Below are 26,362 nucleotides of genomic sequence, written 5' to 3'. Positions count from 1 at the left end.
AAGTTTATTATACACTTAGGGAAATTTCTGACTTGTAGGAAAAATTTCATCACTATGTAACTCAGAGTCTATGTGATCTTGTACTTTTCACTTTTCTGTTCCAGGGTTTAGTTATCAGTGAATTTCACTACAGGAAAGCTTGGTGGCTCTCCACCTAGCTACTTTTTTTGCTTTGTCATACCATGGGAAACTGAGTAAACTCCTATATCCTTTCATTGGTTTGAGATGGATTTTGATATCTAAAATACCTAATGACTCCAGGATTTTCCAGTGTACAGATTGTGTTTGTCTCAAGTACATTTTGTGAAACAACAACAAACATTTGTGATTTTTTTCATTGATAGAGTTATTATCTGACATCAAGATTGCTGTGTTATCATGAAACTCAAGAAGGATGACCAAAATGCAAATGCTTCATTCCTTCTTTAAAAGGGGAACAAGAATACACTTGGGTGAGAATAGGGAGGCAAATTTAGAACAGAGTCTGAAGGAATGCCCATTAAGAGCCTGCCCTACATGTGGCCCATACATATAAAGCCACCAAACTAGATAAGATGGATGAAGCAAACAAGTGCAGACTGACAGGAACTGGATGTAGATCTCTCCTGAAATACACAGCCAGAATACTGCAAATACACAGGCAAATGCCAGCAGCAAACCACAGAACTGATAATGGGACCCCTGTTGAAGGATTCAGAGAATGAACTGAAAGAGCTTGAAGGAGCTTAATACCCCTTATGAACAACAATGCCAACCAAACAGAGCTTCCAGGTACTAAGCCACTACCGAACAATATACATGGACTGACCCTGGATTCCAACTGCATAGGTAGCAATGAATAGCCTAGTATGAACACCAGTGAAAGGGAAAACCTTGGTCCTGCCAAGATTGAACCCCCTGTGAACGTGATTGTTGGGGGGAGGGCGGTAATGGGGGGAGGATGGGGAGGGGAACACGCATATAGAAGGGGTGAGGAATGTTGGCTTGGAAACCGGGACATTGAATAACAATTGAAATGTTTATACGAAACACCCAAATTAATGAAAATCGAAGAAAAAAAAAGAAAAAAAATAGGAGAGAAAGAATTGGAGATGTTTGATCATAGGAAAAAAGATTTCTGTGTTATACAACCTCTTGTGCTTCAGAATAATGTGGCTCAACCTTCTACACAGAAACCCCTAATCACTAAGTTATGTGACAGGAACACCTTTAAGGGACAAAACCCATAGTTCCTAAGTTTCAATGAAGACAGCCAGATCAACTCCATTTTCAGGGATCAACTTTCTTATATTGCACATGACTACATTAGAACAACTTCTGGGAACAGCAATTCATTTTTCACTGAGAACTCTACCTCATTGATGCAATATGATCTTCTATCTTCTCAAAGACATCTGTTATCCATAATTGGCCCCTATGTAGTAAGTGCATGTGGTCCTGAGTGTACTGTAAAAGCTCCTGGCTAATTTAATGAGAGGATCAATAAGAAGAAAGGGAAAGAAGAGCGAGTATGGGGGCTTCTATTTTGTAGGTAGATTTTAGATGGTAAGGGGAGAAACAATCCCCTTATGATACAGTTAATGTATAACTTTACTGCAGCTAATAAAGGCAAAACCGCCAAATGCATGATCTCAAATCTACTCACAACTGCAGTAATAAGTGGGGTTTCTAAGCACTTGTAATTCAAGAGATTATATCACCATTTTCATCTTTTTATGTTGGGGGTTTTACTCAGGACATATTAATGGCATTAGCCATAGATTTATATTAATCACCGGCAGAAGATTAGAAGAATTTTACTCTTTAGCCCGTGAGCTTGTTCACCCATATGCACTTTGATCTCAATCCCAACAAAGGTTTCGTCATTATAACCTGTGCAGTGAAAACTGCCTGAACCACTGCTCCCTTTAGTTATATGAGGAGGCCTGTAGGGCCCCAGGAGCATCCACCTTCAACCAATCTCTGTGTATTCACTAATTTCTAGGTAAACCTCGGGTACAACCAGCAGAAATACGCAACATCCTGCTCCCTGAGATCTATTCCTCTCCACCACCCAAAGTCCTACTGACATCAGAAATACCCAGCCAACACCAGGGACAACCAGATGGTTAAAGGACAACTTAAGAACACAATCAACAAGAGCCATGTCAATATGATACGACCAGAGTACAGATATTCTATCACAACAAGTCTTGGAAATACTAACACATCCATAAAGAAGAATATAATTCAATCATGTAAATATTATGGAGAACTTTAGAGTAAATAATTCCATTAAAGGAGTAAAGGAAAACACAATCAAACATGTGAAGTAAATGAAGGTAAGTGATTAAGGCCTGATAATGGAAATAGAAGTAATAAAGAAAACACAAACTAAGGAAATCATAGAGACTGAGGACCTAGCAAAGTGAGCAGAAACTACAGATCCAAGTAGCACAAATAAAATACAACATGGAAGAGAGAATCTCAGGCATAGAATGCATAATTGAAGAAATCAATACATGATTCAAAGAAAAATGCGAAGTCTAAAAATTGATGACAAAAATGAAAGACATCTTGGGCACTATGAAAACATCAAAACTAAGAATACAAATAGACAAAGGAGAAGATTCCCATCTACAAGGACCAGACCTTATTTTAAACTAAATTATAAAGAAAAATTTCCCAAAAGGATGATATGGTTGTATAAAGAGAAGAAGCTTAGAACACCAAATAGAAAAAGAAAAGAAAAAAGAAAAGAAAGAAAATCCTGTCATATAATAGTCAAAACAGTAAATGTAGAGACCCAATAAAAATACTAAAATATGCAAAGGGAAAATGTCAATAAAATATAAAGACAAACAGCAGCTGGTAGAGTCTCTCGGAGAACAGTCAAGCTAGGTTCCTCTCTGTAAGCACAACATAGTGTCATTAATAGTATGAGAATTTAGTGTCTGTCCATGGGGTGGATCCGAAGTTAGATTGGTCACTGGTCACCATTTCTTCAGCTTCAGCTCCATTTCGTCCCTGCATTTCTATTACACAGGAACAATTTTGAGTCAAAGTTTTTGAAGGTAAGTTGGTTTCTCCATCCCTCCACTGAGTTGCCTGTCTAACTGTAGGAGGTGGGTCCATCTCCCCACTGTTGGGCATTTGGCTAAGGTCATCTCCATTGAGTCCTGGGATCCTCCCACATCCCAGATCTCTGGGATTTTTCTAGAGGTTCTCCCCTGCCCCTCACCTTCATAGCTACATATTTCCCTTCATTCTCCTGGCTTTCTGGGCTTCTTTCTTATCTCCCACACACTTGGTCCTGACTCCACCAAGTCCCCCCTCACACAGATTTCGCCCCTTATCTTCTCTCCCACCCCAGTCTCTCCCTCTGTTTCTTAGGATTGTTTTCTTATCTGTTTAAATGAGACCGAAGCATTCTCTCTTGGGCCTTCCTTCATGTTTAACATCTTAGTGTCTATTTTGTATATCATAGATATATTGTACTTTTGGGTTAATAAACATTTATCAGTGAGTACATACTATGCATATCTTTCTGGGTTTTGTTTACCTCACTCAGGTTATTTTCCAGTTCCATCCACTTCTCTCCAAAATACGCAATTTCCTTGTTTTCAATAGCTTAATAATATTCCATTGTATAAATAAACCACATTTTCTGTATTCATTCTTCAGTTTAAGGACATCATTATGTCCACCTTCTGGCAATTAAAAATAAGCTCCAATGAAAATAGAAGAGGATGAGTCCTTATGGTATGTATGGTGGAGCATCTTTTGGGTATATGCTCAGGAGTGGAATGACTAGGACTTCAGGTAGAATTACTTCTGATTTTCTGTTGAAACGCTAGATGAATTTTCAGGATAGTTTTACTAGTTTTCAGTCCAAAATAAGTAGAGGAGTTTTCCCCTTTCTCCACATCTTAGTCAGCATGCACTGTTAATTGAGATTTTGATCTTATCCACTCTGAATTACATAATGTGGAATCTAAGGTTTGTTTTGCTTTACATTTACCCAATGACTAAGGATGTTGAATATTTCAAGTATTTCTTGGCCATTCAAGATTACTTTGTTGAGAATTCTCTGTTTAACTCTGTACCATATTTTATCGAGACCAAGGGCTACTCCTCCCATTGATGCCAGATAAAGTCATCCTCTGCTACATATGCAGCATGGGTCACTCGATGTACAGTCTTCAATTGGTGGTTTAGTCCCTGGGAGCTCTGGGAGTTCTGGTTGGTTGATATTGTTGTTCTTTCTATGGGGTTGCAAACATCTTCAGATCCTTCAGTCATTTTCTTTACCTAATTCCTCCTTTGGGGTTCATGAGCCCTGTCCAATGGTTTGTTATGAGCATCTGCCTCTGCATTTGTCAGGCTCTGGCAGAGCTTCTAAGGAGACTGTTATATCAGGCTCCTGTCAGCAAGCCCGTATTGGTATCAGCAATAGTGTTTATGTTTGGTGTCTGTATGTGTGCTGGATCCCCAGATGGAGCATTCTCTAGATGACTTTTCCTTCATTCTCTGTGCTACACTTTTTCCTAATATTTCCTATAGGCAAGACCAATTCTAGGTAAAAATTTGGAGATAGTGTGTGGCCCCAACCCTCAAAAAGAGGCCTTGTCTCACTTCTGGATATGGTCTCTACAGTTTCCACCTCCCCTTTGTTGGGTATTTCAGTTAATGTCATCCCCGTTGGTTCCTGGGAGACTCTCACTTTCCTGGCATCTGTAACTTTCTGGTGGCTAACTCTAGGTCCTCTACCCATTGCTATACACCACTATTCAGTTTCCTCACCCTCTGTATATCATCCCAGTCTTCTTCCAAACCTGATCCAGTCTCCTTTTTCCCTCCTGCTCCACTATTCCTTCCAAGTCCCTCGAACACTCATCCTCCTGTGACTAACTTTTTTTCTCCCTTCTAAGAAAGTGAAGCATGCACACTTTGGTCTTCTTTCTTCTTGAGCTTCATATGGTTTGTGGGTTGTAACGTGGGAATTTGGAGCTTTTTGCCTAATATTCACTTATCAGTGAGTACGTGTGTTCATTTCTGAATGGGTTATCTCATTAGGGATGATATTTTCTAGTTCCATCCATTTGCCTAAGAATTTCATGAAGTCATTGTTTTTAATATCCGAGTAATAATCTATTGTGTAAATGTACCATATTTTCTGAATTAATTCCTCTGTCGAGGATCATCTGGGTTGTTTCCAGAATCTGGCTATTAAAATAAGGCTGCTATGAACATAGTGAAGCTGGTGTCCTTGTTATATGTTGGAACAATTTTTGGGTATATACTACTCCTTGGTATGCCCAGGCGTAGTGGAGTTGGTTCCTCAGGTAGTATTATGTCAAATATTCTGAGGAACCTCCAGATTGAGTTTCAAAATGGTTGTCCCAGCTTGCAATACCACCATCAATAGAAGAGTGTTCCTATTTCTCCATATCCTTGACAGCATCTGATGTCAACTGAGTTTTTTTTTTTTTTTTTATCTTAACCAACCTAATTGGTTGGAGATAGAATTTCAGGGTCATTTTCATTTGAATTTCCCTGATGACTAAGGATGTTGAACATTTCTTTAAGTGATTCTCAGCCATGTGAGATTTCTCAATTGAGAATAATTTGTTTAGCTTTGTACCCCATTTAAAATGGATTTGGTTCTCTGGAGTATAACTTCTTGAGTTCTTTGTATATAAGAGATATTAGCCATTGGTTGGACGTAGAGTTGGAAAAGATCTTTTCCCAAATTCTTGGTTGCCATTCTATCAATTAACAGTGTCCTTTGCCTTACATAAACTTTGCAGTTTAATGAGGTCCCATTTGTCAATTGTTGATCTTAGTGAAAAAGCCAGTGGTGTTCAATTCATGAAATTTTCCCATGTGCCTATGTGTTTAAGACTCTTCCCCACTTTTTCTTGTATTAGATTGACTGTAACTTATTCTATGAAGAGGTTCTTGATCCTCTTGGATTGACCTTTGTAAAAGGAGATACATGTGGATCAATTTGTGGTCTTCTAATCACTGGCCTCCAGTTAAACCAGCATCAAATGTCAAAAATGCTATGTTTTTGTCCACTGAATGGTTTTAACTTCTTTGAATCTGGGTCTTCAATTCTATTCCATTGATCTTTCTACCAGTCTCTGTACCAATACCATTCAGTATTTATCACTATTGCTTTGTAATTCAGATTGAGGTCAGGAATGCGATTCCCCCAGTTCTTTAATTATTGAGAATAGTATTCCTATCCTGTTTTTTTTTTTTGTTATTCCAAATGAATTCACAAACTGCTCTTTCTAACATTTTTTAATTTTATGTGTGTATTAGTCATGGTCCTCTAGTCACAAGACTTATATATTAAAGGGGTTTATGGTAATGAATTACAGTCTGTAGTTCAACTAGACCAACAATGAGCAATCTAGTAGTTGCTCAGTTCCAAGTGGCTAGTTGTTTAAGCTGTTAATCTGTAGAAATAGGTACCAATATATGTGCTGGCAATTAAGTACAAGCAGTCAAAGAATGAGTCTTTATTTTTCCGATGTCCTATATAAGACTCCAGAAGAAGGTGTGACCTAGTTTAATGGTGTTTACCACCACTGCTAGATCTGGAATATGCTTTATCCCAGGCTGACCTTGAATTTAGAGATGCCTTTGTCTCAATTTCCTGGGACTAAAGTCCTGTACTACCTTGCCTGGGCCTTAAACTTTTCATGACCCTTATTCCTCAAGATCTCCATGTCAAGACCTAGGGAAGAAACATGTCTTCCAGCCTAAAGTTATGAATCACAGGTGTGCCCTCCAATTCTAGATTGTAGATCACTCTCAATATAGTAAAGTTGAAAACTGGGAATAGCCATTAAAATCCGCCCCTTGAAAACTTGACACAAATCATTTCTCATGTCTAAACAAAACAATGACTAGGTCATAAATATACTAACATGATATAACTGTTCCTCATATAAGTACAAATGCATATGCTAATTTAGAATAGGTAATGTCACTTGGAACAATCTTTTAGAATCTCAATTTCAATAGGGATTGATGTGAAAAACTGGAAGAAAGCACAAATATCTATACAAATGTATTTTTAACAAAATATAATCCACTTTTCTGCAACTAGTCTTGTGACCTTAGATGGTATTTATATCGTCCTTCCTCTACTACCTTTTCTGTATTTCCTAAATTCTCTGCAAGCATGTCAGCGGGTCTTGGATTTTTCCTTGGCATTTTTATTAATGATGTGACTGGGCCCTTTGTCATCCTGATTGAATTTAGGCTGTTATGGCTTTCCATTGACGTTAGTCACAGAAGATGGTAGTAATAAGAGGTGCCCTAAAGAATCCCCTGCACTCCAGATATCATCTTTCTTACCTCCATTGTGGAAAAGAATTCCAATTTCTTCCTGGTACTCAGAATCTATCATCCCTCCTAACACTGTTGTTCATTTCTTAGCCTGTTGGTTTAAGGGCATTTGGAGACCAAAATGACTAAGGAGAAATCTTAGCTTCTAGATCAATGGAATGTTTGTTGTGGCTCCTAATAGGAGCAATCCCCATTCTGGAACCATAATTTCTAGGCCAGCAGAACCTAGGATTGTGGGAACAGGAAACAAAAACTTTTCTATAGGATCACTAATACTGATAGTGAGTGGAACTATTTCCTTTTCTACCTTGTGATTCCTGAACCTGTGGATCCTGGCTATGGAAGAAATTATACTGGATGCTGATTCAAAGCATATATGTTCTTCTGAAGAACTCTTCCCTAGTTCTCCATCCTGGTGCCACCTCACTGACACTGTAATTGTGTCTACAAGAGGCCATTCCATCTTTCTAGCAGACTAGCTGCTTCATAATGATGGGGAATATGGTAGGTAAGACCAGTGGATTCTATTATCGTTAGCCCACTAACATACTTCTCTGGGTGTGAAATGAGTTCATTGGTCAGAAACAATACTGCTTAGAATAAGGTGATGGTGGATGAGGCATTCTATAAGTTCATTTATGGTGGTTTTGACAGAAGTATTATATGCAGGAGAGGCAAATCCATAACCAGAATAAAATCTACTCCAGTAAGTAAAAAACAAAAAACAAAAAACAAAAAACATTGTTCTTTCCATGGAGGAAGTGGTCCAATGTAGTCAACCTGCCATCAGGATTCTGGATGTTCATTCAAGGAAGGGTGTCATATCTGGGATTCAGTGTGATCTCTGTTGTTGGCACATCTGGAATTCAGCAGTAGTTGTGGTCAGGTCAGCCTTGGTGAGTGGTAGTCTATGTTGTTGACCCCAAGCATAATCCCCATCTCAGCCACCATAGCCACTCAGTTCATGTGCCCATTGTGCAGTAACAGGGATGACTGGGAAAAGAAGTTGAGTGTCCACAGAATAGGATATTGTATCCACTTAATTATTGAAGTCCTCAGCTGAAGTCACCTTTTTGTTAACATTTATATGGAACACAAAGATCTTCACATCCTCTGCCCATTTGCAGACATCTTTCTCACCAGTTTTCCAATCAAGATCTTTCTAAGACCCTAGCCTTCTAGCCAATCCATTGGCTACAGCCCATGAGTCACTGACCAATTGTACATCTGGACATTTCTTATTCCAAACAGAGTTTAATGCCATTTGTACTGTCTAGAGTTCTACCCACTGTGGAGATTTCCCTTCACCCATATCTTTCAGGGTTGTCCCAAAAATGGATTATAATGCTAGTACTGTCCACTTCTGGGTGGTACCTGCATAATGTGTAGACTCTCAATAAACCAGGTCATAGGATTCTCATCTAGAGTCAACCAATCATAGGGAACACCTCATGACATTATAGGTGCATACTTGACAGCAGATGACATTATAACGGGAGTATAAACTATAGACATTTGAAGAAAATCTTCATGTAACTTGCTTTGCCATCAGGACCTGATTGGCCTGGTCACATATATACCACTTCCATTAGATAATAGACTAGTGTTCACATCCTACTTTATGACCTTAAAGGACTGATAATACCCAATTCAGGGCAGATCAGGTCACATGATAAATTGGTGTCCTATTGTCAAATGTTCAGTTTCCACTAAGACCCAATAGCAGACTAAGAGCTGTTTTTCAAAGGAAAAATAATTGTCTGCAGAGGATGGTAGAACTTTGTTCCAAAATTCCTAAGGTGTCTTCTGTGATTCACCTTCAGGAGCTTTCCAGAAGTTCCAAACAGCAGCTCTCTCCACCACTGATACCTCAAGTACCATCAAGTGTGCTTTATTATATGGTCCAAGTTGTAGAGCACCATGGATCTATTGCTGTGCTTTCTCTTGTTCCTGGCCCTGCACAAAGATCACAGCTTTCTGAGTCACTTAAGAGCCTGAGTAACACACTCAAATGAGGAGTGTGCTGTCTACAGAATCCAAATAGACCCTCATTGTGCTTCTTTCTTAGTGGTTGGGGGTACCAGGTGAAATAACTCATCTTTCACCTTAGAAGCAATAACTCTGCATATTCCATACCTCTGGACTGCCAAGAATTTCACTAAGGTAAACAGTCCTTAAATTTTGATCGGATTTATTTCCCAGTCTCTAACATATGTGTTACCAGTGAGCCTAAAATGGTTGCTACCTCCATCTTACTTGGTCCAATCCATATTATGTCATCAATATAGTTTACCAATGTGAAATTTTGTGAAACAGAGAACCAATCAAGATCCCATCTAACACATTGTATTAGATTGACTGTAACTTATTCTATGAAGAGGTTCTTGATCCTCTTGGATTGACCTTTGTAAAAGGAGATACATGTGGATCAATTTGTGGTCTTCTAATCACTGGCCTCCAGTTAAACCAGCATCAAATGTCAAAAATGCTATGTTTTTGTCCACTGAATGGTTTTAACTTCTTTGAATCTGGGTCTTCAATTCTATTCCATTGATCTTTCTACCAGTCTCTGTACCAATACCATTCAGTATTTATCACTATTGCTTTGTAATTCAGATTGAGGTCAGGAATGCGATTCCCCCAGTTCTTTAATTATTGAGAATAGTATTCCTATCCTGTTTTTTTTTTTTGTTATTCCAAATGAATTCACAAACTGCTCTTTCTAACATTTTTTAATTTTATGTGTGTATTAGTCATGGTCCTCTAGTCACAAGACTTATATATTAAAGGGGTTTATGGTAATGAATTACAGTCTGTAGTTCAACTAGACCAACAATGAGCAATCTAGTAGTTGCTCAGTTCCAAGTGGCTAGTTGTTTAAGCTGTTAATCTGTAGAAATAGGTACCAATATATGTGCTGGCAATTAAGTACAAGCAGTCAAAGAATGAGTCTTTATTTTTCCGATGTCCTATATAAGACTCCAGAAGAAGGTGTGACCTAGTTTAATGGTGTTTACCACCACTGCTAGATCTGGAATATGCTTTATCCCAGGCTGACCTTGAATTTAGAGATGCCTTTGTCTCAATTTCCTGGGACTAAAGTCCTGTACTACCTTGCCTGGGCCTTAAACTTTTCATGACCCTTATTCCTCAAGATCTCCATGTCAAGACCTAGGGAAGAAACATGTCTTCCAGCCTAAAGTTATGAATCACAGGTGTGCCCTCCAATTCTAGATTGTAGATCACTCTCAATATAGTAAAGTTGAAAACTGGGAATAGCCATTAAAATCCGCCCCTTGAAAACTTGACACAAATCATTTCTCATGTCTAAACAAAACAATGACTAGGTCATAAATATACTAACATGATATAACTGTTCCTCATATAAGTACAAATGCATATGCTAATTTAGAATAGGTAATGTCACTTGGAACAATCTTTTAGAATCTCAATTTCAATAGGGATTGATGTGAAAAACTGGAAGAAAGCACAAATATCTATACAAATGTATTTTTAACAAAATATAATCCACTTTTCTGCAACTAGTCTTGTGACCTTAGATGGTATTTATATCGTCCTTCCTCTACTACCTTTTCTGTATTTCCTAAATTCTCTGCAAGCATGTCAGCGGGTCTTGGATTTTTCCTTGGCATTTTTATTAATGATGTGACTGGGCCCTTTGTCATCCTGATTGAATTTAGGCTGTTATGGCTTTCCATTGACGTTAGTCACAGAAGATGGTAGTAATAAGAGGTGCCCTAAAGAATCCCCTGCACTCCAGATATCATCTTTCTTACCTCCATTGTGGAAAAGAATTCCAATTTCTTCCTGGTACTCAGAATCTATCATCCCTCCTAACACTGTTGTTCATTTCTTAGCCTGTTGGTTTAAGGGCATTTGGAGACCAAAATGACTAAGGAGAAATCTTAGCTTCTAGATCAATGGAATGTTTGTTGTGGCTCCTAATAGGAGCAATCCCCATTCTGGAACCATAATTTCTAGGCCAGCAGAACCTAGGATTGTGGGAACAGGAAACAAAAACTTTTCTATAGGATCACTAATACTGATAGTGAGTGGAACTATTTCCTTTTCTACCTTGTGATTCCTGAACCTGTGGATCCTGGCTATGGAAGAAATTATACTGGATGCTGATTCAAAGCATATATGTTCTTCTGAAGAACTCTTCCCTAGTTCTCCATCCTGGTGCCACCTCACTGACACTGTAATTGTGTCTACAAGAGGCCATTCCATCTTTCTAGCAGACTAGCTGCTTCATAATGATGGGGAATATGGTAGGTAAGACCAGTGGATTCTATTATCGTTAGCCCACTAACATACTTCTCTGGGTGTGAAATGAGTTCATTGGTCAGAAACAATACTGCTTAGAATAAGGTGATGGTGGATGAGGCATTCTATAAGTTCATTTATGGTGGTTTTGACAGAAGTATTATATGCAGGAGAGGCAAATCCATAACCAGAATAAAATCTACTCCAGTAAGTAAAAAACAAAAAACAAAAAACAAAAAACATTGTTCTTTCCATGGAGGAAGTGGTCCAATGTAGTCAACCTGCCATCAGGATTCTGGATGTTCATTCAAGGAAGGGTGTCATATCTGGGATTCAGTGTGATCTCTGTTGTTGGCACATCTGGAATTCAGCAGTAGTTGTGGTCAGGTCAGCCTTGGTGAGTGGTAGTCTATGTTGTTGACCCCAAGCATAATCCCCATCTCAGCCACCATAGCCACTCAGTTCATGTGCCCATTGTGCAGTAACAGGGATGACTGGGAAAAGAAGTTGAGTGTCCACAGAATAGGATATTGTATCCACTTAATTATTGAAGTCCTCAGCTGAAGTCACCTTTTTGTTAACATTTATATGGAACACAAAGATCTTCACATCCTCTGCCCATTTGCAGACATCTTTCTCACCAGTTTTCCAATCAAGATCTTTCTAAGACCCTAGCCTTCTAGCCAATCCATTGGCTACAGCCCATGAGTCACTGACCAATTGTACATCTGGACATTTCTTATTCCAAACAGAGTTTAATGCCATTTGTACTGTCTAGAGTTCTACCCACTGTGGAGATTTCCCTTCACCCATATCTTTCAGGGTTGTCCCAAAAATGGATTATAATGCTAGTACTGTCCACTTCTGGGTGGTACCTGCATAATGTGTAGACTCTCAATAAACCAGGTCATAGGATTCTCATCTAGAGTCAACCAATCATAGGGAACACCTCATGACATTATAGGTGCATACTTGACAGCAGATGACATTATAACGGGAGTATAAACTATAGACATTTGAAGAAAATCTTCATGTAACTTGCTTTGCCATCAGGACCTGATTGGCCTGGTCACATATATACCACTTCCATTAGATAATAGACTAGTGTTCACATCCTACTTTATGACCTTAAAGGACTGATAATACCCAATTCAGGGCAGATCAGGTCACATGATAAATTGGTGTCCTATTGTCAAATGTTCAGTTTCCACTAAGACCCAATAGCAGACTAAGAGCTGTTTTTCAAAGGAAAAATAATTGTCTGCAGAGGATGGTAGAACTTTGTTCCAAAATTCCTAAGGTGTCTTCTGTGATTCACCTTCAGGAGCTTTCCAGAAGTTCCAAACAGCAGCTCTCTCCACCACTGATACCTCAAGTACCATCAAGTGTGCTTTATTATATGGTCCAAGTTGTAGAGCACCATGGATCTATTGCTGTGCTTTCTCTTGTTCCTGGCCCTGCACAAAGATCACAGCTTTCTGAGTCACTTAAGAGCCTGAGTAACACACTCAAATGAGGAGTGTGCTGTCTACAGAATCCAAATAGACCCTCATTGTGCTTCTTTCTTAGTGGTTGGGGGTACCAGGTGAAATAACTCATCTTTCACCTTAGAAGCAATAACTCTGCATATTCCATACCTCTGGACTGCCAAGAATTTCACTAAGGTAAACAGTCCTTAAATTTTGATCGGATTTATTTCCCAGTCTCTAACATATGTGTTACCAGTGAGCCTAAAATGGTTGCTACCTCCATCTTACTTGGTCCAATCCATATTATGTCATCAATATAGTTTACCAATGTGAAATTTTGTGAAACAGAGAACCAATCAAGATCCCATCTAACTACGTTGTGACACAGGGGCAGGAAAGTTAATATATCCTTGAGGGAAATCTATAAATGTATACTGTTGGCCTTCCCAAATGAAAGCAAATTGCTTCTGAGATACCTTATTGACATGCACTAAGATAAACCATTTGATAGATTTTGGGCCTGTATATTGGAGGCTTTCCAAGAAGATCTCTGGCCTGGCCAGGTGCTAGGGTTCAGGTGAATTAGAGAGAACATGAGCAGGTTGGGGAATTGCTTCCTCACTGCCTCCACTGCTGAAGGTGTCTCCACATCCACCTCTTCTGCTGATGCTTCTGTTGATGCAAGATGCTGTGTAGGTCACATTGCACTGAGTTGGTACAGACAGAGCTTCTGGCACCATTTTCAGGAGAGCAGATCTCTTTACCAAGCAGCAGTGTTATAGAACTTATGACAGAAGCTCTCAGATGATGGCAGAGTAATTCTCTCACACTTTATTCCTTGCGGATATACTCCTTATATACAATCTTGGGGTGGATCAGGGTCTCACAATACTTGTTTCATATTGGCTTGGTCTGAGAGCTTGAGGATACCTTATCTACATACAGAAGGGCTTTCAGGTGCTGCCACTACATGACTGATGGCCACAAACCACTCTACAGGATATATGTTGGTCTGTAACTACATGACAGGGCCCTGGTTTCAGAAGCAGGCAAGGCAGGTGACCCTTTGGAGTCTCTGAAGCTTCAAACCTTAGCTCAACTTTACCAGGCTTCCTCTCAGAGCTCACTGCCACACAGTAGATCAATAACTACATACCCAATATCAGGAGATATGTTATTTTGCTCAAGTAACAAAACTACATTTGGCACATCAGCTGCAGTCAGTGTTATTACCTGATGTTAGTTTCAAAATTCAACTGTCATTCTCCATCATCTCCATGTCTTCTGAATTAACCAGATAGGAGAGTTAAAAGACAATGTGGTGGGAACTACCATCCCTACTTCTTTTAAGTCCTTGATGGTGGGAGTAACTTCTGAAATTCCCCCATGAATAAGATATTGTTTTTGACTCACTAATTTATTTGGCACAGGCAAGTATAAAGGTTCCCATTTAACCTTTACAACCATAATAGCCCACACTCCACAGGTCAGGAAACAAATATGAGGATTCTGCCAAATTCTAAGTATATCTAACCCATTTAAACATTCTGTAACTGGGGAAATGACCACGGGGTATGTTTAAAGATTTATTGGACCTACTGTGAGTCAGACATAAGCCAAAACTCCATTAATTATCATGCCTCCAAACACCCTATATACCTGGAAGGCATCAATGTTTCTTGGGATCTCCTAGGACTGGGGTAAATTCAGAGTGAGTATCCAATAGACCCTAGGACAACTGAATATTTCCTTTTGCCTACTGTACAGTTACCCTTGTAAAAGTCCATAAGTCTCTCTTGTGAAGAACAGGAGAATGGCTAACAGTTAACCTTTTAGGTGTCTCATCATGATCCCTCCTCAAGGAAACCTGGACACACATAAATTGAAGAGGTTCTCAGTCTGCAAACTGACTCAAATCTGAAAATTGATTCACTGACCAAGATTACCTTCTGCCATGATCTAATGAAGCCTTTCTTTCATTTATTTGAGATTTTGTGCATACAGATCAAACAAATATGTAGTAGGCTTCCTATCTTTCTCATGCCTGGAAATATCATGATATAATTAGCCAGTACCAAAGGTGCGTTTGAGTTGTGCCATTATAAATTTTACCTTTCCCATGCTGTCAATTTACGGCTAGGTCATTATTATAAACATTGTTTTGTCTACACTATCCATTATAATAACTATTATCACCTTGTCTCTGGTGATTCATTGCTGTCACATGTCCCTTATTTCCCAAGGGTCTAATTAAACCCATTGAACTTAATTCATCCAATGCAGACGTATCTACACTTTAAGGTCTGGTACAAGGAAAAGCATAAGAACAAATTCTTCAAATGTCCTCATGTCCCACTCACCAGTTTGTGTCTCATAATATTCATGAAGATTCTTCTGGTCCTTATGATTGTGGATGTTTAGATTTTACATAACATACCCACTCTAGCTTTACAATTCACCAGACCCTTAAAATAACTTTCATCAACATTAAGCCAAGGAATATCAAATATCTCTAACTTCTTCTCAATAGGTGTGCCCTCCAATTCTGGATCGTAGTTCATTCTAGATATAGCCAAGTAGACAACCAAGGATAGACATTACCATGTACATATTTAAATTAATTTAATAATGAACAAAAAGATATCTAGAATATAATTCAAAATGCACAGCATTAAAGCTCTGGGACAATGGTACATATACCGAGGAACAACCAGAAATTTTTAATTCAAGTTGTCCTAATTGTCTCTTTATGAACAGTCTTCAGTGGCTTCTCATCAACATCTATTTCCATGCTGATTCTCTGCAAGAAAAGTGATGGCAGATATTTAGGCTCCAGTGTGGTAGAGGATAAAAGAGAAAACTATGGAGAATCAATTCTGTCTGGATACTTCTTTCATTATTTACAACTTGTATTACTGCTATAGTGTCCTGGGTTCAGCTCTTCACTTAGCACCCCTGCCCTGAGTGAATAAGATGCCCTTGTCAACAAAGTGACATGTAGCATTTCAGTCTAGCTCCTAAATCATTCAGTCTTCTGGGTCTATTCTCCATGATAACAATCAGGTCAAAGCAGAAATATTCATTTTTACATGCCACCTGAAATGTCTAAATTTTGGTACATAATCTAGATTGATATTTCCTACGCACTCATTGTTTTTCATTGAAATCACCTGAAATAGGAATTTTGTGGACAATACACAAGATCCTATTCCTGGACAAAGTATCATCACATCTTCTAGGATACATTGGGCATCTCTTTAGATCCTGAACTGAACAATTCTATAATATGAACAGAATTTCTGAGACATTAGGATGTCTCAAAGTGTATCATGAGATTCTTGAGGAGGTTCTATGTCTTAACATTGTGTGATGAATGGCATGGCAATCCTACTGATTTTGTCTCTCCTATAGAGTCCACAGACTAACATCTATCTGGTGTTTCAAATACAAAACTTTCCAGATCTACTAGGTAGGATATTGATTCTTATTCTCAGTTGACATGGATCTTTGGAAGATTTAGGTGGTACACTATTGCTAGAGGAGGTACATCACAGATACTGAACTTTGAAAGTAAATGTTTTTTACAATTCCAATTTGTTCAATCTGGTCATGCTTTTTGCTTAAGAATGTGAGCACTCCACTGTCTCTCTTGGTTGCCACTACTCTCCAGCATGATGTACTCATAATATACTAAAATAGCAAGTGGCAAAATAAAACCTTTCATTAATAAACTATTTTAGTCATGGATATTTGTCACAGTAACAGATATTTAACTTATATATCTTTATCCCCCCTAACTTACATTCAGGCATTTTGCATCTGTGCCTGGAAATGAGAGTGACAGCAATTACCAGCAATAGTTTGTATCCAAGGAGCGCAGCTGCAAGGATTTTAACAATGGCTGATGTCTTCAGTTCTGAAAATCAAGAAGTAGGAGAAACCATTAAAAAAATCACATTAGTGGTCTCTTCTTCGGCCATTGGTTAACTTCTAAGCCTAACAAAGCTCTAAGAAGTTTGAGTCTGTTTCCTTTCCCTGTGAAATTCACTAGTTTAACTTAAAAAACATAAAGAGGGTGTCTACATGTGGAAGAATGAAAATACATGTATATTTATCAACCTGCACAAACGCCAATTCCAAGTGGAACAAAAATCAAAAGATAAGACTGGATCCAATAAATCTCATAGAAAAGAAACTGGGAAATACCTTTAAACACATAGGTACTGAAAATAGTTCACTAAACAGAATATCAATGGCTCAGGCTCTAAGACCAACAACTGATAAATAGGACTTCATGAAACTATGAACTTCTGTAAGGAAAATGAGACTGTCAATAGGACAAAACAGAAGCCTAAATACTGAGAAAGGATCTTCTACAAACCTATGTCTAACAGAGAGGTAATATTCAAAATTTACAAATAATTCAAGTAGGTAGTCAACATGAAACCAAATAACCCAATTAAAAATGTTTATAGAGTTAAACAGAGAATTCTCAACATAAGACTCTGGAATGGTCAAGTCATTAAAGTAATGGTCAAAATTCTTAGTCATGAGGGAAGTGCAAATCAAAAACAAACAAACAAACAAACAAACAAACAAAAACTCCAAGGTTTTATCCTACAACCATCAGGATAGCTAAGAAAAATCTCAAGAGATAACACATGCTGGCAAGAATGGGGAGCAACAAGAACACTTTTTAATTGCTAGTGTGAGTGAAAATTTGTATAACCATTTTCAAAATCCATTTGGCAGTTTTTCCAAAAATGGGAGATAATTCTATCTTAAGACCTAGCTATAGCACTCTTGTGCAAATACCCAAAAGATGCTCCAACATATAACAAAGGCATCTGATTAACTATGTTCATAGCAGCTTTATTCATAATAGCCCAAAACTAGTAACAATGTAGATATCCCTTAACTGTAGAATGGATTAAAAAAACATGGTAAATAAAAAGAATGGATTACTATTAAGCTATGAAAATGACATCATGAATTTTGTAGGCAAATGGATGGAACATGAGGATGTTATCCTGAGTGAGGAAACCTAGTACAAAAAAAGACAGGTGTGGTATGTACTCACTTATAATTGGATATTAGTTATATAGTACAAGCAAAATGCTATTCTCCACAGTCACAAAGATGCTAAAGAAGAAGGAAGGCACTATCAAGGAAGTGAGAATTTCACTTAGAAGGGTGAATAAAATAGGCATAAGAGACAAATGAGGTGAGGGATTTGGGAATGTGGGGAGAGGTCTAAGGGCTTCAGAGTCAGATGTGGAAAGGATTAGAGAGATGACAAGTTGACCATGAAAATTATTGGAAATCTGCAATTGATAGTGGTGAGCACATAAAAAGGTCTGTGTGATGAGACAGAGACCTGGAATAAGGGAGGCAGTCAAGAATCAGTAGGGTTAATCTTACTTGGGACTTACTGTACAGGGGATGTGGAACCTGAAGAGGCCATCATCTGTAGCCAGACAGAGCCAAACAGTAACCCCAGGGGAGCAATAGAGCAACCAACCCACACACAAATTTTCCAATCTTAAACACTTCATGTCTATAAGAGATATAGGAATGGGGTAATGGAACAGATACTGAGGGAATGGCCATCCAATAAGTGGTCCAAGTTGAGACACATCCCATGAATAAGCACCAATCCTTAACCCTACTAATGATACTGTTATGTTTACAGAAAGGAGCATGTAGTCTTCTGAGAGGCTCCACTCAGCCACTGACTGAGACAGATATGGACACCCACAGATGAAGAATTGATGGAGTATGAGGATTCTTATAAAAGAATATTAGTGAAGATTGTGGACTTGAAGGTGTTGGGAATGCCAAAGGAAAACAACAAAGTCAACTAACCTGGACCTTTTCGGTTCTCAGAGTCTGAACCACCAACCAAAGGACATACCATGATGGATTTAGTCCTCCCTGTACATAAATAGTAGATGCGCAGCTTGTTCTTCATGTGGGTCTGTCACCACTGAAACAGGAACTATACCAAAAGCTTTTGCCTGAATGTGGGATTTGTTCTAGCTTTGCTGCCTTGTCTGTATACAGTGGTAGAGGAACTGCTTAGCATCACATGGACTCAATGTGCCTCATTGGTGGAGGATTACCAGAAGGACCCCACTTGCTTAGAGGAGAAGAGGAGGGTTATGGGGGAAGGATTGTCAGAGGAGGTGACTAACAGGGGGCTGGAAAGTGGGATGTAAAGTGAATAAGTAAACAAGAAAAAAGTTAAAGAAAGAAAATATAGGTATATATTTCTCCATTGTCCCAACATCAGGTCTCCCATTTATAGCACTATATTTTATCAACAAAATTTTACAGAAAGTAGATGAAACTTTAAACTGAACGTTTTACAAGAGTGATTACATCTTTAGGACATGAATGAGTTCTGGCACACTACAGATCCAAAGCAAATTTTTCTGGATCATATTTGCCCCTCCTAATAGCCATATATTGGCTTCCTTTGCTCCTGACCAAACAGCTTTGTCACAATTTAGGTGAATCATCTGCAGTGCACAAGGAGACTACTAGTTTTTCTGTGCAATGTATTAACTTAACAGATTATTAGTTTCAACCAACCTAAATATTTAGGGCTTCATCAGTTAGTATCTGAAGTCTCAACCAGGTTTCTCTGCTATTTGGTAACCCATCCCTTCCATCTTTCACCAATTAATTTTTAAAAAGAGTCTCTATTTATAATCTTCTATTTCTACAAAAAACACTTACAAACTACTTCCACAGGTGGCTGCCAGGTCACTGAAATCTGTGTTCCTGTGACCTGGTAATTGATAGTTGGATTCAGAATGAAATATTTATTGTCATCTTTGAAGAGAGAATTATAGTTCTATCTCGACTTTTACATGCTTGTTTTTAGAGTCCTGTGGGTCAGGGAATTAAGTTTTCAAATTCTGGGAGTACTGGTCCCTAGGAAAGATTACAGAGTTAGTGTGAGCCCAGAGATGCTCCTAATTGGTGGTACTTTGGATGATCCTTGCCCCAAGATGGTTTAAGTCTTTCAAGTACTCAGGAAGAGCTGTGAACTGGATGTACACATGAAAGAGATGGTAAATAGAAAGAAAGAGAGTTGATTGGCTGCCTTGTATAGATATAAGAATCTTGGAAAATTATGTATATATGAGGGAATGAAAGAACTCTGGGGAAGTATAAATCATCCTGAGGGGAACAGTTGCAGGAATACACACGAGAAATGTATGAAAATTTTATATATAACAGTTCATATTACAGAGTAATGGTGATTAAAAACTGCATGGCATTGGTGCAAAGACAGACAAGTTGATTAAGGGAATAAAATTGAAAATCTAGAAATAAAACCACACACTTATGGACACATAATCTTTGACAAAATTGCCAAAAATATACAATAGAAAAATGAAATCATTTTCACCATATGGTGGTGGTTTAACTGGCATTCTGTATGTAGAAAAGTAAAAATATATCTATACTTGTCACCTTGACAAATAGCTCAAGTACAAGCACAACAAGTACCTAAGCATAAAACCAGACACATAGAATCTAACTGAAGAGAAAGTGGGAAAGAGCCTTGCAATCATTGGCACAAAGGGAAATTTCCTAAGCAGCACTGCAATCGCTCTTGCTCTAAGATCAAGAATTGATAAATGGGACCTCATGGAACTGAGAAGCTTCTGAAAGGCAAATACCTTATTTGACAGGACCAAACAGCAACCTACAGATTGGGAAAAATCTTCACTAACCCTACATCTGACAGAGGGCTAATGTCCAAATTATATAAAGAACTCAAGAAGCTAAACACTAAAAACAAACAACCCAATAAAAAAAAACTGAGGTATAGAATTAAACAGAGAATTTACAGCAGAGGAATATTGAATGGCTGAGGCACACTTAATGTTCAAAGTCTTCAGTCATCAGAAAAATGTAAATCAAAATGAACCTGAGATTTCACCTTTCACCAATCAAAATGGCTAAGATCAAACCCTCAGGTCACAGCACGTGTTGACAAGGATGTGGAGAAGAGAAACACTCTTCCATTGTTGGTGGGACTGCAAACTGGTACAACCTCTCTGAAAAACAACCTGGAGATTCCATAGAAAATTGGAAATATATCTACCTGAAGAACCAGCTATATCACTTGTGGCCATATACCTAAAGGATCTCCCACGTGGCACAGGGGAATATGTTCCACTATGTTCATAGCACCCTTGTTTGTGATAGCCAGAAGCTGGAAATAACACAGATGTTCCACAACAGAAGAATGGATACAGAAAATGTCATTCATTTACACAATGGAATCCTTCTCAGCTATTAAGAACAAAGGCATCTGGAGTTTTTCAGGCAAATGGATTAAAGTAGAAAATATTATCCTGAGTGAGGTAACTCAGACACAAAAGGACATGTAGATATGTACTCACTAATATGTAGATATTAGCCAAAATAGTATAGAATACTCAGGATACAGCTCACAGACCTCAAGATTAACAAGCTAAAGAGTCAAAGTGAGGATGCCTCAATCCCACTTGGGTGTGAAAAGATAGCAATCACAGGAGGGAGAGACCTGTGCGGGAGAGGGGACAGGGAAGGAAAGAGGGGAGCATGATAAGGTATTGGGTGCGGGAAACAGTACTGAAGCCCCATGGCCAGCAGAAAGAATGGAAACAGGCAATCTCAGGAGGCAGGAGGTGGGGGGACCTTTCAGAATGTACCCAAGACTTGGGAAATGGGAGACTCTCTGGACTCAAAGGAAGGAACCTTAGATGAAATGACCTACACTGGGGAGAGGGAACTTCTAGAGTCCACTGTCAGCAGAAAGACTGGGCATCAAGTGACAGATGGGATTGCCATCCCAAAGTCAAAAATTCTGACCCTGAAATGTTCCTTTCTAAAAGGGACAAAAATGGAGAAGAGACTGAGGGAAAGGAGATCTAGTGACAGACCCAAATTAAATTTGAGCTCAAGGAGGATCCAAGGACTGACAATATTATTGATGCTGTGGTGTGCAGACAGACAGGAACCTAGCATGTCTGCCCTCTGAGAGGCCCAACAAGCAGCTGAAAGGGTCAGATACAGATACTTATACCCAACTACTGGACCAAAGCTGGGAACTCCTGTAGTTGAATTAGTGAAAGGCTGGAAGAAGCTGAGGAGGAGGGAAACCCCATAGGAAGACCAACAGTCTCAACAGACATGAACCCCTGAGGTCTCTTAGACACTGAGCCACCAATCAGGTAGAATACACCAGCTGATATGAGGCCCACAACACATATACAGCAGAGGACAATGTGATCTTGCTTCAGTAAAAGAAGAGACACTTAATCCTAGAGGAACTTGAGGCTCCAGGGTATGGAAAAGTCTGGTGGGGTGGGGATGGATGGGTACATGTTGTTGGAGACAGGTGAGGAGGAATGGGATGTGGAACTTTCAGAGGGTGTACTAAGAGGTGTATAATGACTGGACTGTACAAACAGATAATGATGATGATAATGATGATGATGGTGGTGGTGGTGGTGGTGGTGGTGGTGGTGGTGGTGGTGGTGGTGGAAACAACCCTTAGCCTAGAAAGTAGAAAATTAAGGTAGTATTTCATGGCTAATTATGTACACAAAAATCCTCCTTACCACTGCCCTTGTTACTAGTCTTAGGATCACATGTTGATAGTTTTTTTTTGCCATTCCTATGCAGGAAAAGCAACTCACAAACAACAATGTATGTTTCTGGAACTACCATGAAAATTCCACCTACAGAGCAGAATCATCTATACCCTGGCATCCTCCTTTTTCTTCGTGATTCACTCCCTAAGTTCCCTAGTGGCTTTTATAATATAATCACTTCTTCCAGTGAGTCTAACTATAGAGAGCAGGTGACCATTAGATGGAAAAAAAACACAGGGCTGTTGTTAACCTTCTGTTTCATTTACATTGATTTCTAAGTAAAGGGGAGAAATTTCTGGCACCAGAAATTGTTCTAATGCAGATGCATGCAATATAGAAATAATTCACCCTGAGATTAGAGTTTAATACGGCTGTGTGGTTTCAACCTTCGGGAACATAATTTTATTCACTGAAAGATGTCTCTACCACATTACATAGGTTTTAGGGGGTTGTGTACATCAGGATTGTCCTTGATTTTCTGAAACATGAGGGGTTGTCATGTCTCAACAAGGTATCCTCACAGCTCTCTCAAGAAAATAATCCCAAAAATCTCCTGTTTCCTCAAATCATGTGTATGATATTTCAGTGCCAAGACCCATATCAGAACACCTAAAGGAAAATGAATCTGGTATCTCTCTGTTTCCAAGGAAATTCCAAAAGTAGCCAGATCAAGAGCTGCCAACCATATCCTAAGTTCATGTCAATAAACCAAAAGCCAACAGAGGGAAAATGGAATGTCTAAGATCACATGACACAACAGTAGAATAATTACAGTGATGAAATATTTTCTAGCAGTCAGAAGTTTCTCTAAGTATTTTGTAAGACTTTACTCCTTCATTGGAGCAAGTCTATAATCTGTTTTGGCTGGGAGAAAGTACCCTATTTTGAATATTTTTTCTTGGATATATGCCAAAGAGTAGCAGTGCTGATATGCATACTCTTTTTAGATTCAATCTTCTTTTGTAACGATCACTGTAATCCTGATGCTCCTAATGGTCTTGACTCTACCATCCAAGAATATACGAGTGGTTTTTCTTCTTTTCTTAAGGAACCTACCATTGACCATGGCTGTAATCATCACAAAAGAGAAAACTGTGCATTGTACAAAGAGTAAGATTTCTCATCCCATGTCCTTCTGATGCCAGACACTCATTGTTTCTCTGGGTAGTCATAACTCTCTGAAAATGGGTCTAAGTATCCTCATTCTACAGAAGGAAAACTAAGGGTCAGTTCAATGACTTCTTCAAGGTTTACAACCATGATATACATACCACCTCTGTCTTGGCATGCTGTTGTGTTGGGTGATATACAGAAACCCAGGATTTCATTCTGAAGAATCTGTGATCATCACCACATTACAAATGATGATACCAAGGCTGAAACAAAAACTGTCTTTCATCCCTTACTGTATCACAGGGGTCATTTTCTGTGACTTCACATTCATTTCTGAAAAGAAAGCTGCTGTACTCCACTGAAGCCAAGTCACTTACATTGCTCTACTTCTACTCTAAGAATCCAATGTGAGGAATTCTATGCCAGATTTCTGTTCCAGGTAGCACTGGACAGAAAAATGCCTTTTCTTCAAGGGGCCCAGATTCCTGTACATCCCAATTTATTTCTTATTCACATTTCCAAGACTGGAAACAATTGGCAAATTTTTTCTGTAGTTCCAGCTCAGAAAATAAGTTATGCAGGAAGAAAAGCATCTGTGCCATGTTACACTATGAGGCAGAGGTTGTAGTCAACATTTGCTTCTTGTTCACATATCAGGTCATTCTGTCAATTTCAGGGTCTTCTCTCAAGAGAAGAATTGGCCTCACTTTTATGGAATTTTGTAGAGAAAATGACATAACAGAGGTAGAGCATATAGCAATTGCTATTTGTTACCCCTCCATCTGCTAACATTAAGGGGATCCTTATAACAAATGAAATAACAGATAAAAAGCTAGTATCACTGGAATGCTATGGACTACATCTTACCTCAGTCACTTGCTGATTGGGCTTTCCTATTCATTACATTTCCAAAAATTTCAGTGTCCTGATTGAAGTTTGAATATGTGTGAATTCATGGTGAGACCATGGTGTCCTTGACTATCATCACTCAGGGTTATGAGAATATTTGCTACACCACACTCAAGTGGGGAAATGGTAACATCCTTTACAACTAATTCACTCTCAAATCCCACAGCCCGCATATAAAGAGGACATGTTTCTTTATGTCCAGGGTTGGGGAACATAAAGTAGGTCCACTCTTGTCCTATGTAGCTGCTAACTGCTAATGACTAACTACTGTTTAAGAAGCCAAAAATAAAAAAAAAAACAATAGCAGTAGATTTTTTTATTCAATTCCTCGCTGCTATGCAACAGGTGTGTTGATTTTTATATACAGGATAAGCAAGAAAGGGTTGAGGATGTTTTAGAAGTTATAAGCAACGATCCATTATAGTTAGAGAAAAAGAAGGGTGGAGACATGTAGGGCAGTCATGTATTTCATGGACTTTTTACAGCCACTAATATGAGATAGTCTGAGAAATATGTTAGGTGGGGCAGGCAGACAAATATATCAATTTACATCCATTTCCCAGAAGGGAAAACCTCTAATACATAGCATGTCCTCTCTTCCCCTCAGCTTTCTTGGTCCAGAGGTGGAGCAACGTGAACCTATGTATATTGGGGTCCTTTCTACATGTGTATTTTGCTGTTCATAGAGTATTGAACATTATTTCAACCTATAGGAGAAATCAAGGATAAAAAAAGAAAATGTGGTACATACCAAATACTAACAACTCAGTGCCACCTCCAGACTGAATCTCAATGTCAGGCTCTACTGTTTCTTTCTGGAACTTCACACAGTAGAAGGTACCTGCATCAGCAGGTGTGACGTTACTGATGTGGATGGAAAAGTACAGGTTTTTTCTCTTTGAAGCATCTGAAGCATTTGTTACCCTAGGGAAATGATCTCCAACGAAATCATATATCACATGTCTGCTGTGTTCTACACCCCTGAACCACCTAATGGGCCCCACAGGGATGAGAGATGTCACCGTGCAATTCAGAGTGACTGATCCTCCAGCATCAACAGAAACTGATTTGTCAGGCTGGATCACTTTCAGCTCTTTCATATTAGCTCCTGCCGAAACAAACAAACAAACAAACAAACAAACAAAAACCCAACAACAAACATCAGTTAGTGCTCATCCTGGTAGAAAGCTACAGGCTACTCAAGTGTATGAGAAAATTAAACCTTACTCACTAGAACTCGGCATGAACATTAGCATAGTTCTTCTAATATGGGTTTTTTAATATAAGAATATAGTATAGAAGAGGAAATTGAGTAACAGAAACTTAAAACTTCATAGGATTTTGATTGAAGTCCTAGTTTTGTTTGGAATTATTATGCTTCATCAAAATCTGATTCTAATTCTGATTCATTTTCTGTGAAAATGGCCTAGGGAAATTCTGTTATAATGCTGTTGGATGTGATTGTGTCACCCTTTTACACCAATGAGAAATGAATATAAGGGCTTAAATATAGTGAGGTATACATTTGATTAAAAGATTCCTATGATGATATATATGTTATCTGATATAGTGACCATGTCA

The 26,362-nt window shown here is 38.7% G+C and overlaps 1 protein-coding gene across 1 annotated transcript; it reads right to left on the bottom strand.

Annotated features, from left to right (window-relative positions):
- Positions 1 to 16,840: 16,840 nt before the first annotated feature.
- Positions 16,841 to 25,910, bottom strand: LOC102546663 (tyrosine-protein phosphatase non-receptor type substrate 1-like). Its single transcript, XM_017591373.1, has 2 exons — positions 25,533 to 25,910; positions 16,841 to 17,016 (listed from the first exon to the last, which is right to left on the bottom strand). The coding sequence occupies exons 1-2, from the start codon at positions 25,879 to 25,881 to the stop codon at positions 16,841 to 16,843; spliced, it is 525 nt and encodes a 174-aa protein (XP_017446862.1). The 5' UTR covers positions 25,882 to 25,910.
- Positions 25,911 to 26,362: the final 452 nt, after the last annotated feature.

The sequence above is a fragment of the Rattus norvegicus genome, chromosome 2 (assembly GCF_036323735.1).
Source record: "Rattus norvegicus strain BN/NHsdMcwi chromosome 2, GRCr8, whole genome shotgun sequence".
NCBI lineage: Eukaryota > Metazoa > Chordata > Mammalia > Rodentia > Muridae > Rattus > Rattus norvegicus.
The sequence above is the reverse complement of the archived record's forward strand: the minus strand, read 5'-3'. Positions and strand labels throughout refer to the sequence as shown.